The 16,844-nt window shown below is 48.2% G+C and overlaps 1 protein-coding gene across 1 annotated transcript in view; it reads right to left on the bottom strand.

Moving 5' to 3' along the window:
- The window catches only part of raly (RALY heterogeneous nuclear ribonucleoprotein), a 47,492-nt gene that overhangs the window by 4,029 nt on the left and 26,619 nt on the right, over nucleotides 1-16,844 (bottom strand). The window contains exons 2-8 of the mRNA XM_029151392.3: nucleotides 16,480-16,797; nucleotides 14,366-14,438; nucleotides 13,240-13,287; nucleotides 7,588-7,751; nucleotides 4,860-4,979; nucleotides 2,073-2,236; nucleotides 1,668-1,715 (exon numbers count right to left, since the gene is read on the bottom strand). Of these exons, the coding sequence (XP_029007225.1) occupies nucleotides 1,671-1,715; nucleotides 2,073-2,236; nucleotides 4,860-4,979; nucleotides 7,588-7,751; nucleotides 13,240-13,287; nucleotides 14,366-14,438; nucleotides 16,480-16,735 (870 nt within the window). The 5' untranslated portion in view covers nucleotides 16,736-16,797 and the 3' untranslated portion in view covers nucleotides 1,668-1,670. The remainder of the gene's footprint in view (nucleotides 1-1,667; nucleotides 1,716-2,072; nucleotides 2,237-4,859; nucleotides 4,980-7,587; nucleotides 7,752-13,239; nucleotides 13,288-14,365; nucleotides 14,439-16,479; nucleotides 16,798-16,844) is intronic.

Raw genomic sequence — 16,844 nt, 5'->3', positions numbered from 1 at the left:
GGGATCATGAACTTTCACATTTCTGAAGGATTTGCATGTTTATTACGTGCTCAGACATTGTGTGTAGTTCCTGCCAAAGCCATTTGCCTCTTTGTTTATCTCACATAATCTGATCTAGCAGTTCAACGATAGCATCTTGTTTCATAATCACCCAAGGTCCGGATTTGACAATATCTGTGTATCTTATCAAACACAAGCTGCTGCATTAAATTGCAAAAATATACATGTGTTCTCAGGTTTCAGAGAGTTCGTGAAGGCAGGTATTAGGGTTTATTTGGTCTGAGGTTCCTCCCTGCGTCGAGGAATGAGGAGCTCTGCGAGAACTTAGATCCAGATGAGTGGGGAAATTTTTCAAAGTCCACTTTCCTACAAAAACACCAGCAAGCGATGTCCGGAGGACCAGAACCGGCAGGATTCGCCCACTGTTTGTTTAAGAACACGTTCTGCGGAGAACCATCCATCATTCATCATTATTCTGTTATGAGCGCAGGCCACGAGCTCAGGCCGATCGGGCCACGGGCCTGAAAGAGGCTCCACACGGCAACCGCTGCAAACAGCAGCGCTGGAAGGGGTAAAAACTCTAAAAAAATAATTATATTTAAAATAATAATAATTATTAAAACGTGCTGTTACTCTGTCTCTCTGTGTTACTGTTACTGACATAATTCTCTGTCAACGGTGGAGGTTGTAGCAGTAACTGATAAGATGATAAGTTTAGCTGCGAGCTCAGAATGGGATCCAGACGTGTGTGTGTGTGTGTGTGTGTGTGTGTGTGTGTGTGTGTGTGTGTGCGTGCGTGTGTGCATGTGTGTGCGTGTATGTGTGTGTGTGTGTGTCTGCGTGTGTGTGTCTGCGTGTGTGTGTGTGTGTGCGTGTGTGTCTGCGTGTGTGTGTGTGTATGCGTGCGTGTGTGCGTGCAGACGTGTGTGCGTGTGTGTCTGCGTGTGTGTGTGTGTGTGTGCGTGCGTGTCTGCGTGTGTGTGCGTGCGTTAAAGGTGCACTTAGCCCAAAAAATGGCTGCGTCTCATAAACACAAAGGAAACATGTGGAACAGATCTTTTAAATTTTCCACCGATTTAAAATAATTTCTTTCTGACACGGTGGCCCCAGATTTAAGTCAGGATGTCATTCCCTCTCATCTCATTATTACCAGTGTGGAGAATGTATTTGTTCCAGGATATTTGCTTTTAGCAACAACTGGATGAGGAACATAATACGGTGGAAAACCACTCATTAGAGGCTGAATGAAGCAGGTGAAGGCTGGAATTTGAATTATTGTTTGTAAAAATGTGCAAAATTGACTTTTAGGTCTTTGAGGTTATAGTAACTGATGATGACGGATGCAAAACAATAGATCTGTAATAGCCGGGCTTTAAATGGGACGATTTTCCCTTCAAAGGCCGAGGAGGGTTCTGTTCAGAGGCCTCTTTCAGGTTCAGGGTTCAGCAGACGTTCCAGACGCTGCCACGGATCATTTCAAACCCGTCCGACATGAGCGGAAACTGAAAAGTAGCATTTTCAGGAGGCAAAAAGCTCCTGGAGTCGCAGCCCATTTCAACAACAAACTTCACCAGCGTCAGTTTTAAGAGCGTTGCAGCTTTTTGCCAGCGGAAACAGAAGAAAACGACCACAACGCTGCACTGAGACTTCACAAAGCAAAGACTCACCTCTCAAGGGTGGATGGCGTCCGTCTCCGATGAGAGGCCACTGTGTTCCTGAAGAAACGACAGGAGCAGAAACAAATTTAAATAAAGCTGAAGTCGGAAAAATGTTTCGTTTCATTTCAAATTCAAGCCAATGAAGATGCAGTAAACAGTAAACGGTGCAGGAGGAAAAACCTGCAGCACACGAAGCAAGAAATGCTCCAGATGAGAGCGAGGCCGTGCCTCAAACGCCAACGTGTGCTTCAGGTCTCCACGATTTTCAGCAATGAAGGTGAAGAAGCATTAATAAACACATAAATAATTTTTCGAACCTTAAAGTAATTTATTATTTCAATATTTCAGTAAGATATGTCTCCATGATGAAGGGGAAACTGGAGTCATTATGTGAGCGTGCAGGTGGAAACACACCGTGTAGTTGTGGGCTTCGTGCTGCGTGTGTTCTCCCTCCTCTTCCTCCTCCTCCTCTTCCTCACTGTTCTGTCTGTGCTCCTCTTCGTCCTCCGGCTCTGACCTCCACTCGTCTCCTTCCTGCCACGACTCCTCGCTTTTACACTCGTCGGCCGTCCTGAGTTCTGGACACAGAGAATCAGTCTCACTTTAAACCCAGTGGAGCCCAGAGCCCATTCCCCCCATGCGTTAGAGCCTCGCGGCTTCTTTCAGGGTCCGTAAGGTTCAAATGCTCGTCCTGCTGAGTTCGTGTGAACTGAACTTGTTCTGACCCGATCGGCTGAAGGACAGAGTCATGACCCGCAGGCAGTTTGAGCCTCTGCTTTAACGACCATTCTTTCTTCCTTCGTTCTCTGACTCCATGTTTAGTGGTTGTTACTGTTGTGCTCACATTCTAGAAAGCATTTTCTTTTTTAACTTTTTATGTGTAAAGACTCAACCCCAGCGGCCGCAGGTCCGAACCCGAGCAGCGCCCTCATCTTCCTGCAGCAGACCGCGCGCCGACAGATGGGAAAGCGTTTCTGCCCATTTCTCCCTCACAGCATTCATGAACATTATATTGAAAATAGAACCAATAAATGACACGGAAAAATGTGGTGATTGCGTCCAACACGCGGTCGACTGGTTGCGAGACACGGTCTCTGCTGGAAAACTGAATCTAAAGCCTCAACAGAGTTCAGACTTTAACTCATGAAGAACAAATGCACTTTGACACTATGCAGCTTTATGTAACAGTTGCTGGGATAATTTAATGTTGGGCTGGTTGGAGGTCTGAGCCCCAGGGTCACACCTCCACCTCCACCTCCGTCACCTCCACCTCCACCTGCGTCACCTCCACCTCCATCACATCCACCTCCATCAGCTCCACCTCCGTCACCTCCACCTCCATCAGCTCCACCTCCATCACCTCCACCTCCATCACCTCCACCTCCGTCACCTCCACCTCCATCAGCTCCACCTCAATCGCCTCCACCTCAATTTCCACCTCCATCACCTTCACCTCCACCCACTAAATACTAAAAAGCTGACTGAGGAAGACTAATTAACGGAGGCCATGAAGGGAAGTGGAGGCAAAACAGAGGCGAGTGTGTATAAAGTGACTGAGTGAGGAAATGGAGCCCACCTGACAGGAAACGGGGCAGAACAGAACTCTACCGCCATCTAGAGTCTGGAGGAACCAAGGCGCCTGAGCTCTGATCCAGAGTCAGCCCTCCAAACCAAGGAGAAATGACTTTGACTGATGGATGGAGAAAAGAAAACTGTCGGAAAACGGAGAAGAAGCTGACAAACAAATGGAGCATCTCTCGAAGACAGACTACCCCCCCCCCCCCTTACTCCCCCTCCTCTTCTTCCTCCTTCTCTTCCTCCTCCTCCTCCTCCTCCTCCTCCCTCCCCCTCCTTTTCTTCCTCCTCCTCCTATTCTCTTTCTCTTCCTCCACCCTCTCCTCCTCCTCCTCCCTCTCCTCCTCCTCCTCTTCCTCCTCCCTCTCCTCCTCCTCCTCCTCCTCCTCTGGTGGTGGCTGCAGAAAGCTGCGTCATGTCCACGCATATGTGAACCCGCACATGTGTTTTGCCTTTAAGTGGGATTGTGAGACAGACTTTGAGTTTTTGGCCAAATGGTCTAATAGTGTTTCACTGGCTAATCGCTCACATAAACTATGAGCAGACGTTCGCCCCATTTCCTCGTATCTGCTGTTCTTTAGGGAAATAAAAGATCAGAAAGCTCAAAAGCATAAAAAGACTGAAACAAATAAATTACTTTCAGTTTAAACCTTTGCTATTTTATTTATGAGGCTGTTGTCCCCTGTTCACATGTAACCAGAGGTTATAAAATTAGTGCTTTTATTACATGAATAGTCATAAACTACTGAAACCTGTGAACAGTAAACCAGTTATGAAGCTTCTACTAAGGAAGAAGAACCCACCAGCACTCGTCATCCATCATCTTGTTCCACAGGACTCATCAGTAAAAAACACACACTGAAATGACTGATGGTTTAAACTTGTATGACATCAACTGGCCGTTTTCATGACGACGTCTCCTCTAAATGAGTTGCATGACTTCACGAGGCCCTTTGAGCCTCAGAGAAGCCTGGTGACGGACGCAGCCCGAGGCACCAGGCCACAGAGCGGCCTGCTGCTCGTCATCACTCAGCTGCTCCTCGTCATCACTCAGCTGCTCCTCGTCATCACTCAGCTGCTCCTCGTCCATCACTCAGCTGCTCCTCGTCATCACTCAGCTGCTCCTCGTCATCACTCAGCTGCTCCTCGTCCATCACTCAGCTGCTCCTCGTCATCACTCAGCTGCTCCTCGTCATCACTCAGCTGCTCCTCGTCCATCACTCAGCTGCTCCTCGTCATCACTCAGCTGCTCCTCGTCATCACTCAGCTGCTCCTCGTCCATCACTCAGCTGCTCCTCGTCATCACTCAGCTGCTCCTCGTCATCACTCAGCTGCTCCTCGTCATCACTCAGCTGCTCCTCGTCATCACTCAGCTGCTGCTCGTCATCACTCAGCTGCTCCTCGTCATCACTCAGCTGCTCCTCGTCCATCACTCAGCTGCTCCTCGTCATCACTCAGCTGCTCCTCGTCATCACTCAGCTGCTCTGTCCGTCAGCGCCACTGACTCTGCTCAGCGACTGCATCTCGTGGTACAGTCACAACCAGGACGAATGTGTACAAACGCTCTCGTGTCATAGGTTATGATTCCTCTGATGCTGTAGTGTTTGGTGTGAGCGTCTGTCTCACCTGCGCTGCTGATGTGAGCGTCTTCTGTGATCTCCTCCAGTCGTCCCAGTAAAGCTTCGATGTTGGCTTTAATCTGAGTCAGCTCCGACTTTATGGCCTGGAGTTCGGTGCCTCTGACGGCTGCAGGAGAAGCACAGACAGAAGGACGTCAGCGTCTGCAGGGAGCGCTTCTGGTCCCAACCTTCACGCGCTGCATGGAGCTTTTGGCTCCTTTGGCCCAATGCTGGAGCCTCAGAACCATTAAAACCTCTGACTCAGCAGCACCGCTGGTCCAATGACCGCTGTTATTATTATCCTACATGTGCATGTTGTATATTTTCATTTGCACATTTATAGAATAAACAACTCGTAACCAGATCAGGAGGGGAGGTTAGCTGCAAAAGGACGAGTATTTTAGTGGCAGCAGAAACAATGTGAGACACGCAACACATCTGGTCGTTGTTACAGCAAATTCACAATTACTGTCCGCGGCTCCGCCTCTTTACTTGGCTTCAGGCCTCCTGTTTCCAGGGACTTTACTTTCCACCGCTTCTATTTCTTTTTCTTCAGGTCCTCTTACTTTTACCTGCCTCCGTCCTGAATCGTGCGTTCACACCTTCATACGACGCCTTTTTACTTCCTCTCTGGTCTATTTTCTCGCTGCGTTTGTTAGATTTCTGTCTCATGCCGTACGTGTGTCTCTATTACCTTTGTCAGGAGAAATGTCTCAATACAGAGAAACATGTGAGTTTAAATCAAACCGTCTGAAAGTCATCTGTCTCTTGGTGAACACTCAGCACTTCACAACCGCACATGGTTAGTAGCACGTTAAAAACCCAGAGGAGGCTTCAGTTCACACAGCAGCTGCGCAGGAAGAGACGAGGGTCTGAGAGAGGAACCCGCTAATCCATAAACAACATGCCTACGTTATTTATGAAAAACAACATTGATACATTACATAAAGTCACTGCCTCCTTTCATCCGTTTCCTCAAACTCCAGTCACGGCTCCAATAATGATACGATGATGTTAGTTATGTTTTGAGACCAGTCACATTTAGAAACACATCGTCTGCGTAAATGTTAAGCTGAGTAAATGGAGGTTTGTGCAGACACGTGGCAGGTGGGGAGCATTCCCACAGTCTGGATGTGCTTTGGGTTTAAGACGTGTGTGTGACGCTGTCCAGAGCATCACCTGAGCCCTGTCTGTGCCTAACGGCTCTCACATGTTGGCCGGCGTTTCAAAGAATACCTTTCTCTCCCAATGCGGCTGAAGCTGCATCTGCTTTTTCCTTCCATGATAATAAAAGTCAGACTTTATAAAGCACGTTTCTTCTGCCTGAAGTTAGAAACATTTTGGAGCGGAGAAGGTGCAAAACGCCTGAGGGAGATGCTTTACTGCTGATCTCTGACAACTGCAGGGCTTGGTTTTCTATAGGCGTCTGCTGGGACCACCCTGACCGCCCCCGGGTCTGCTCAGGAAAATCTGTTTTCATTCATGGCAGGTATTTTATATTTAGCTCACCTGCTTCCAGATTATTTTGCATTTTAATTCAGTATATCACTAAAAATACAAATAATATTGGCCTTTTTGAGGGTTGGGAGCCACGTTGTTCTTTCTGGTGAGCGTCCAGAGACACAAGGCTAAAACTCACCATCAGAGCGAAAGGCAATGTGCTGTCAACACTCATTAAACAGCCGGAACACGTGTGACGCACCTGGACGAGCAGTCGGTGGAAGCACGAACGCTGCACCTGACACCAAGCACTGCCTCTCGACCTTTGACCTCTGAGTCCTCCCACTGGAGAGACGAACCCGTTTATGTGTTCTGTATCTACACAGAGAGCTTCTACAACTACATGATGCCAAGAATGTATCAAAATGTAGGAGAGTAAAGCACGTGGACGATAAAGCTTCAAAGGCTGAAGCTCAGCATTCCTAAAGGAGAGTTTGTATAAATTAAACACAACAAAACTCCATGATGTGGATTAAATGAATTCATAATTCTGACTTTTGTGGTTTAAGGACAGGCTCTAACTGCAAACACATCTGAGTTCACATTGGCTTCACTCTGAACAAAATGTCTTCATTACAGTCTGTTGTGGTTTGTTTTAAGACTGCTTTTTAAAATGTTTCTCTGATGAGAACACAGAAATAAATCAGTGACATGAAATCTGCTTTGTGGCCTCAGACATTCACTCAAACTCAGCAGGAAAAAAACGCATTTGTTGAAAAGGAAAAGTTCAGGTCGGAGTCAAAGAAGCTGACGGTTCACGAGCATCTCTGCAGAATCTGGACATGATGTCAAATGAATGCTTCATGAAAAAACAAAGTGACAGCAGTCGCCCCGATGCTTGAACCGTCCTCGGACAGATGTGAGAGCGGCCGGAGCGGTTCAACGTCCGCACATTCGCTGCAGACGCAGCGTTGGGACTGAGGCTGGCGCTGCTTCATGTGTGGTTCATTTTTATACACTCATTGTATTCGCATGTGTTTCCTCTGCGCGGCTCAGACTTTCCTTCTGCAAAAGTATAAAAACATCTCAGCATTTTTTCTGGAAATAATAGAGACGTGTGTTGAGCAACAACAAATATTTTAATCGCAGCTGCTATCGAGGGATTTGGGACTGGAAGACGAATTAAAAACATTTGTGCTGCACAAATAATAGAAGATTTAACAAATACTATTCAAGTAGTGGTCAGGTCTGCGCTTGAATATTACGGGGTCAGAAAAGCTGGAGGAGGAACTCACATCTCTGCTTGCTGCCGTTGCTGGTGGGAAGGATGGAGGCGTTGCGCGCCAGCAGCTGAACTGGCAGGGATTTGACCCGTCGCACCAGAGGCACCGCTGCTCGAGGGCGTTTGACGGGCACCACCCGGGGAACTGGAGACACTCTGCCCCGATACTCGAAGAGCCTGGAGAGAGGAGCGGAGACAGTGGAGGACAGAGGGACGAGCTATTACAAGAAGAAACATTAATCACCAAACACTGGAAAGTTCATCATCATTCATGGAGCAAAAGCAAATGTTTGATTTATAATAATAATTGTTCTTGGAGCTGCGGCCTCGTTTTGATTTATTTTTTATATTGTGAAGCCAAAGCTCCACATCTTTTTCTGCACACACACGCACGCACGCACGCACGCACGCATGCACACACACACACACACGCACGCACACGGACACGCACGCACACACACACACACACACACGCACGCACGCGCGCGCACACACACAAACACACACATGCACGCACGCGCGCACACACACACACACGCACGCATGCACGCACACACACAAAATGATCGGCTCATTTGCTTCATTTGTTATCATGTTGTTGGACAATTAAATTTAACATGAGGTTGTCTGTCTGTTCAACCTCATGTTGTGATTTACCCCATTGTGATTTAATACTGTGAAACAAAAAACTGTTTATTAACAGTGAATTGAAACCAATAACTGTCAGATTAAAATCCAGAACAAATAGCTCTTTAAGCCTCAACCAGCATCCGAGTAGTTCAGCGAATTCATTTTACACAGGACGTCTTCCAACTGCTGCTGATGTTGATTCTTCCTGCAGCTCCGCAGGAATGTTCTGAAGTCTTCATTTGTAATTACACACACAAAAAAACACTTGTTGCTGAACTCAAATTAAAACCAATAGAATCACGTGTGATGAATGAAGTTAAACCAGTTTTTTATCAGCTGCTCATTAACGTAGCTCATTTCCTGGATGTGTGTCGCCCTTTTTGACTTTTACTTGACAGAGCTTTTAGGTTTTCAACGTTATAATTTTAATTTTTGAATTTTTATTGTGTTATTTGAATGAGCTTTTGGGTTTTTGTCTTATTGTTTTAGAGATATTTTGGATTCTAGATATTTTGTCTCTAGCGTTATTACTGTGAAGCACTTTGTGATTTTATCTGATGTATAAATAAAGTTTACGTAACACAAAAAAAGGTTGGAAAAATCAAACAAAACGAGGAATGTTTCAGAAATCCTCCAGACACGAGTCTCAGTTTATTTTTTTCTATGAGCAAATAAAACCAGGGTTTTTATGTCATAAAAAAGAATCTATAGACCCATGTGTTGATAGCAGACACATTCTGTTTTAGGATTTTGTTATTAACATTTTTATTTCTGTATTTATTTTTATTTCTACATGGATAAAACCAGGGCTTCTCTGAGCCTCCTCCAGCACACAGTAACCCGCGCCTCCCGCCCCACCACAGCTGGACCACAGCGGTTCAGACAATGGATGGATGACAGGATGTGGCCTCAGAGACTGAAGCACGAGTTCCACATTCTTCTGTGTTTGTGCATAATAATGCATCTGCTTGAGTTCAGCAGTTCCTTCGGCAGCAAACAAACCTCCACCAGTGTGGTGATTTTCTGACTGTGTCCTAGCGTCCTAGCATCCTAGCGCCCTAGCGTCCTAGCATCCTAGCGTCCTAGCGCCCTAGTGCCCTAGCATCCTAGCGTCCTAGCACCCTAGCATCCTAGCGTCCTAGCACCCTAGCGTCCTAGCATCCTAGCGTCCTAGCGCCCTAGCATCCTAGCGTCCTAGCACCCTAGCGTCCTAGCGCCCTAGTGCCCTAGCATCCTAGCGTCCTAGCGCCCTAGCATCCTAGCACCCTAGCGTCCTAGCACCCTAGCATCCTAGCGCCCCAGCGTCCTAGTGCCCTAGCCTCCTAGCGTCCTAGCACCCTAGCATCCTAGCGTCCTAGCGCCCTAGCATCCTAGCGTCCTATTTCCCTAGCATCCTAGTGTCCTAGCGTCCTAGCATCCTAGTGCTGGAGCACGGCGCTTGGCTTCACAGACTCAGATCACAAGCTGTTTTAGTAAATGTGACTTTTATGGCCAGATATACAGACGTCCTTCACATGGGACAATGTCATTTATTGGGCTCATATTTTAAGATAAATGAAAAAGACACAAAGACTTTACACAAAGCTGTGCACCTGCTGGTTTACTTTAGGGGAGATAAGGAAGCTTTATGCACTGAGGAGACAAGGTCAGACGTTCACGAACACAGTCCGTCACATAGAAACACGAGGAACACAGTTTCTTTCTCGTTGCCCAAACGTCAAAGTCATAATTTGTGGTTTGAATGTAAGAGTTCACATTTGCTCATAGTTAACGCAATAAATTTCAATCATTCCCATCAGAAAACTTTTCATGAGATGAGAGTTTAAAGCAGGTTGTGAGAGTTGAAGACCTCTTCCACCTCTGTGAAAATGCTTGAATTTAATTCCACTTGGCTTCACTGCATTGAGCTCAGTGAAATATGGAGCTGCTGTCGGTGTTTTGACCTTTTGGGACAAGCAGCAGCTCTTCAATAACTGATCCAACCAAACCTCCAAAGCTCCTAGAGATTAATCGGATTCTTACAGAACGTCATAAAATCCAGTCTGTTCATCATCACTCAGAGTGGTTGAAGGGTTACGAAGCACGTGCCCTGAACCAACAACAAATGTCCAGTAATGTCGTCCTAATCAAGAAGAGCACACGGAGAGTAAGACGCTAAAATCACGAGTTCACTACAAATAAAAGAAGAGTTGAAGAGTCCAAACTCAAGAGGGGAACTCATTAGTGTCCAGTTAAGGAAGCCAAGCCACAAGCGGCTCTGTTTAAGGTCCACACATCCAGGGGCCACACTAGTTCCTGCAGGCAAAGCTCACACAAAATATGAACTGAAACCTCAGGAGACTAAAGCTATTAGACGTCAAGAAGGGAAAGACATAGAAACGAAAGAAAGAAGAAAAGCGTGCGTCTGCTCTGTTTCACTTATTAACCAAGTGGAGAAGGAGCCAGATGACAGCAGCAGGTGTGGATCAGACCCGACTCCTGGGCTTCACTTAGTCAGCACCCTTCCACATCTGGTGACGCAGATGTTCACCCACTAAAGCTCGGCAGGATTTCTCTGACTCTAGTAAAAGCGGCCGCTTTGTGGGAAAGAATGAATGGAACCGGAGACATGAGGTCGAAGCTGAGCTCAACGAGTTCTGGAGAGAGACGGGCAGAGAACCTGGACCAAGGGGTTCATGGACGCCTCCCTCTGAGGTCCTGAGGCGACAGCAGAACCAATAACAACCACCCAGGACTCACTACAAACTGTAACCGTTGTGTTGATCTCTTTTGTTCTGGTCTGAAATAGTTCAACCACTTGTGGCGACCGCAGTAAAAACGCAGATGAGCCATTCAGTCCTGTGGCCCGTCCAGTACAAATAGAAGGAAGCGGGTTGTGACCGCGCTCACCGGCACCGAGGCCGCGTTGGCTCCTCACGGGCACAGGGTCCTGGTTCCAGGACTTCCAGAACCCGTTGGCAGCTCCGCTCAAGGACTTGACTGGTGCCCAAGTGTTTGATGAAGTCACTGAACATCTGGTCCTTCATCCTCTGGAGGCAGTGACTTCATCTCTATGAGATGAGACGCTTGAAATCCTCCAGGTCTCCAACACATTTGTTATGAATAAGAGTAAATGCATTTGTAAATAAGCTGGTGCAGTTTCAGGTGACAAATGTGATTAATGGCTGTCTGCAGTAGGATCAGGAGTGTGTGTTATAAACACACCTTCGTTGAGCAGCGAGGACCGGCTCCATCACAGATAAACCGTCCCAGTTGGAAGATCAAAAAGTCGCTGCTCCTAAAGTGTTCCAGCATGTGTTGCTCCTCAGACGTGACACAGTCTAAACCCAGAGCTTTGTTCTGAGTGCATCGCTGATACTTGATACTGACGGAGGATTCAGAAACGCGCAGCTCGGCTCCGCTGCCGTCTCCCTCTCGCTGGCACCAACAACCTGACCCCAGTAATGAATAGATCTGAGCCTTGAACGCGTCTCAGCCCATTTCACATCAGAGGTTCTGGTACCGAGGCTTTCAGCGTTGGGCTCCTCACATTCACTGAAACGTAGTGACTCAGGGCTCGAGGTCCAATCTGCTCCTCAGCTTCTGTGACCACCTGCGTAGCAACAACCTGTGCAGATGTTCTTTTAGCGCAGAGCAACAACTTAACATAGTGTCAATTAAAGGATCGGTACCAGTAACAGCACTTAAAGACAGAACCACATAAGACACTGGGGAATTTAGTTGCCATGACTCCAAGTCTGGATCCAAACACGTTCTGAACCTTAGATGCTTGAGTCTGTTTTAAATCAAACTGTAAAACACTCATTCCTAATGGAGTATTTGTCATCCACTCATTATGTTTCTGAGGTTCTTGTGTCCAGCTCACAGCGGCGCCCGTCAGGTCCGTTGTGTCAACACTTTGAGGGTCAAAGTTGAGCTCCAGCCTCGATGAGCGAGGAGGAAGTGGAGCCGTGCTTCGGTTCAAGCACCGGTGCTTTGGAGCAGGAGCTTCAAGGCCTTTAGTTGTGCAGTCGAGCACGAGAGCGAAAACAGAGGCTGTGATGCCGGCGCTGCGACAGAGACGGGTCACGCTGCTTCAGGGGGAGTCCGGCGCCGACAGGCCCGGCTTCAGCTACACTAGAACCACTATCTGCAAGAGTCCTAGAATCAGACCATCAGGATTCTCTGTGAGAAAGAGCCGAGTTCACGTCAGAAGACGAACCTGGTGCGTTTCACAGTGAAAAGGCTTCGAGGCCGCAGCATCGCAGACGGTTATTAGCAGCACAAAGGTAAATGCAACGACCCGGCAGCGGTGGCAGTAGTTTCTAGTTTTCATCTGATCATCATCACTGATTCACCAGAGTCTGTCTCCACCTCTGTCTTCTGTTCACACACACACGTTTTACAAAAGGCTTGATTTCAAAGCTCCAGACTGTGGAGAAAATGAGCTGAGACACGGACTGAAGCGTGAGGCTCGTACAGATGCCTCTTCACAGCAGCGATGACTCTGATGATCACTTTCACCTGGCCTCATCGCAGCAGTAATGGTTACCACACTGTGACCTCAGCGCAGAGGTCGACGTAAATGCACTGAATTTGACCAGATGTTCCTCAGATTGACTTTATCAGAGCACAGACAACAAAGAGATGATGGAAATCTTAGAATCTCACCAGTGTTGCTACGATAATGAGACACAGTTACCAAATCCGATCATGTCGTCAGTGTCGCTCTGTCCATCTGACTCATGATATCTACAGCACAAATGATCATGTGGTTTCCACTCGGTTCCCAGTAACTGGGTCCAGACCTGGTGCTTTGGCCGGATCAAACTCGAGCTGTGCAATTTAGCTGCTATCACCTCTTATGGTGGAGTTCATCATCCTGACGGCGCAGAAAACACCTTAAGGTCGGAGCGATCTGGTTTTTCACGCTGACAGGAAGACGCTGCCCACATGCAGAACTCATTGTGTGCTTACGAGTGAGTTTGCAGTAATGGGTTCACCAGCAGAACCAGGGTTGGTGCTTTGGAACCAGCAGCACCGTCCGCGCTCTCACCTGTCATAGAAGTCTTCTCTGTAGCAGTCGTAGTCAAACTCGTAGCCGCTGGGGAAGAAAAACACCACAAAGTGACACAGCTTTTCAGAATAAACCACAGTCAAACAAATCATGGGAACAAAAAGGGATGAAAAAACACTAAATGCATAAAAAAGATGTAATAATTACAAACTGCAAAGTAGAAAGCAAGAAAGCTGAGAAACCACAACATAGTTCCTGTCGCCACAAAAAAGAAAAATAAAAACAAGAGAAGAAGAATTCTAGAACCTGGATGTGTTTACATGTTGGCGACAGATGTGACACAGCTACACGCATGAAACAAAGTGGGCCGTTAAACGGAGCTCTGATGGAGCCTCACCTGCTACCAAACCGTAAAAGCAGCAACACCTCACTTTGCCTTCGTTGCACAAACTCCACTTTGCCTCAAGGAGCAACGTGCGCGACTGCACAAACCAGATGTGAGGTGATGAGGAGGTCTGAGCACAGAAGCAAAGCAGGCCTCGTGTGGGTTCCAGCGTTCAGGCTCAAGAAGTCTCACGTTTATTTAACGTCTTGGACCTCAACGTGCTGCATTCATGGAGGAGTAAAAGATTTCTGACTTTATTTTGTGCAGCAACATGTTTTAATGAACTTATTTAACGACTGTAATTGGTTTAAGAGATGGAATTAATGAGGCAGCTTTAATTTTCTGTGTGGAAGCTACTGATATGAATGCTTCACATCAACACAACATCTTTAAAACATTAAATTAACAGGATCTCAACCCTTTTCAACAGGAGAACAGTCAACTCACTTGCTGTTTGCTGTTTACTGCATGTCAACACAGTAGACAGAGGAAACAACAAACAGCAAAGCTTGAGGTGTGTGGTAACAATAATTAACCCTCTAAACGCTTTAACAGTTGATGAGGCTGCTTTTATTGGCCAGGAGGAAACATGTGAGGCTCCTTCACGATGTTGTCGGTCACTAAACACCTGCTGCCTCCGCCCTGGTTTCCACATTAAAGAGGCTCAGCCCTCGGTCCCACCGGCGCCTGCATTCTTTGCAGGTCAACATACCTGCACACAGCGCGTGACGGCGTGTGCTCGTTAACACATTACAAAGCAGGAGCGGTGCTTAAACAGACCTGTAAAGAGCCGCCGCCGACCGCTTCAGGCCCTTGGCTCGGCTCGGCTTGGGTTCTCCTGCCATGTTGATATCTGTGAAGGAGGGAAGCGTTACATGAGACACCGAAATGGACGGAAGTGCACAGAATCAGCTTGTTATTGTCCCATCAGCATTAAAAGCAGTGAATACTGAGCTGAGGACGCACGACGAGTGCCGTGTCAGCACATCTGCATCAGGGCGTCAGACACACAGGCCGAGGTCGCAGCGCTGCCACCTGTGCGCCACTAGAGGGAGCTGCTGAGCTACTGTACAATCAGAACGTGGAGAAACACGTTCACGTGGGCACAAAGTGGACATCTGCTGCTGTGACTCACAGCCACTTATCCGTTGTTTCCACCGGGCGTCTGCTGGTGTTTGATGGGTGGAGACCACCGTGCTCTCAGTGATTCAGCCCTCCTCCCCCGTCATCGCGCTCAGGGGCTCCAGAGACCGGGGTGGAAGGCAGTGGACACCTCTGTTTCCAGTTCACTGCGTGACCTTTGACCCGCACAGTGGGGGGTGAACTGAGCGTCTGCAGACGGCTCACATGGACCCTGTTGGCAGGAAAGCTGTTCTGCTAGAGCTGCAGGAGGCAGATGCTCAAAGCTCCCGGCCACAATCAGAGGAGGTCAAACTCAGCAGCTTGAGAACAGCCTGGCTCTGGTGTTTTAGAGTGACTGAGAGTTCAGGTCACTAGGTTTCCAGCAGCTGGCAGCAGGTCACCAGACATTTCATACGTCGTCCACAGAGCTGTAATCTCTGGCTGTTTCTATGGTTACGAGACACACGTAGAAAACATAGTTCTGATGAACTTTGTGATAAACTGTAAATCACTAAATTATAAAAACCCGGTGCAATGATGGAGCTTTGTGTGTTTGAAGAGAGAGGAGAGCAGATAACGAACAGCAGGACGAAAGGGTGAGATTCAGCAGCCGGAGGCGGACGATTCGAGCTGCTAAGTCCAGCGTGAAGGGGAGCGTGAGCGCGTGTCCGAGGCAGTGATCCAGAACCACACGCGCCGCTAGTGACCTGGACTCCACGACCTTGTGTCCAAACACCTGCTGGTGCTGGTGCCGATGCTGATGCTGGTGCCGGTGCCGATGCTGGTTCTGATGCTGGTGCCGATGCTGGTTCTGATGCTGGTGCTGATGCTGGTGCTGGTGCTGATGCTGGTGCTGATGCTGGTGCTGATGCTGGTGCTGGTGCTGATGCTGGTGCCGATGCTGATGCTGGTGCTGGTGCCGATGCTGGTTCTGATGCTGGTGCTGATGCTGATGCTGATGCTGCGTTCGCCTTCACGTCAGACCCGCGCGTCGACGTGTGAGAGCCGCTCGTCTCCGTCCTGATACGTTCCGCTCTGCACCTCTGCAGCTCGATACATTGGAAACCGTTTGCTCTTGTTTTTTCAGGCTGCGTGTGAATCGATCGTCCTCTCAGCTGCCGTCTTTATCTCTAACTCTGTTCATGCAGTAAAATTCAAAATGTGCCACGTTTCGGGGAGAAAACACTCGAGGACCTGTGATTTAAATTCAAGTCATGAGGAAACTGTGACTTAGATATTTGTTAAGTCATTTGTTTCCAGTTTTGGTCTTTGGACACATTTTTCAGGAATCGGTGGTCGTGTTTAGAACTTATTAACGGGTCAATGTTATTTTCCAGCTTTAATAATTTTGCTGTTTTTAACTGCATCATTAAACTCGACTCAGCGCTTTAGAGCGTGTGCATCTCCAACACACCAACAGAACAGTTGCTCATAGAACCAGTAGAAACTTTGTGTTCAGCTTATTTACAGTCGCTCAGTCACGTTTGCTCAGAGACAATCGCTGCTCACATCGGCTGAGTTCCTCCCACCAGCTCGTCTCTGCGTCTCCGTGGGAACAAACAGACGGAGGAAAAACCGCTGCCACAGCTTAAAGGCACGCTGCTGAACGGAGCGGGCGCGCGGCGTGGGAGTGAGACGGCCAAGGAGAACTGAGCATGTGGAGGTGCCCCAGGCGCTCCTGGAGGTTCAGGAGGCCTGAGCAGCCATTCACTGGACGCTGGTCTGTCTGGTACAGGCCTGCGTCATCAGTAAGCGGCGATTCAGCGACTCACCCAGCGTCTGTCCAGCCAGAACCCGGCCGTTCTCCCCGACCACGGCTCCCCTGGCGTGCCTCTCGCTGGCGTACTGGACGAAGGCGTAGCCCTTGTGCACCGAGCAGCCCAGCACCCGGCCATACTTGGAGAAGATGCTCTCCACGTCCGACTTCTTCACCACGGCTGTGTTGAGGTTGCCAATAAACACGCGGGAGTTGATGGACTTGGGATCGGTCTTGTTGGTCACGTTACTGGTCTGGACCTTCAGCGACATGCTGGAGAAATGGGCCGAGGCGGAGGCTGAGAGGGCGACTGGGAGTGAGATAATGGACAGACCTGGAAGGAGTGAGCGCACAGACAGCTGGCGTTAGTCACAGACAGCA

This window comes from Betta splendens, chromosome 5, assembly GCF_900634795.4.
Source record: "Betta splendens chromosome 5, fBetSpl5.4, whole genome shotgun sequence".
NCBI lineage: Eukaryota > Metazoa > Chordata > Actinopteri > Anabantiformes > Osphronemidae > Betta > Betta splendens.
This window is presented reverse-complemented; position numbering and strand designations above follow the sequence as displayed.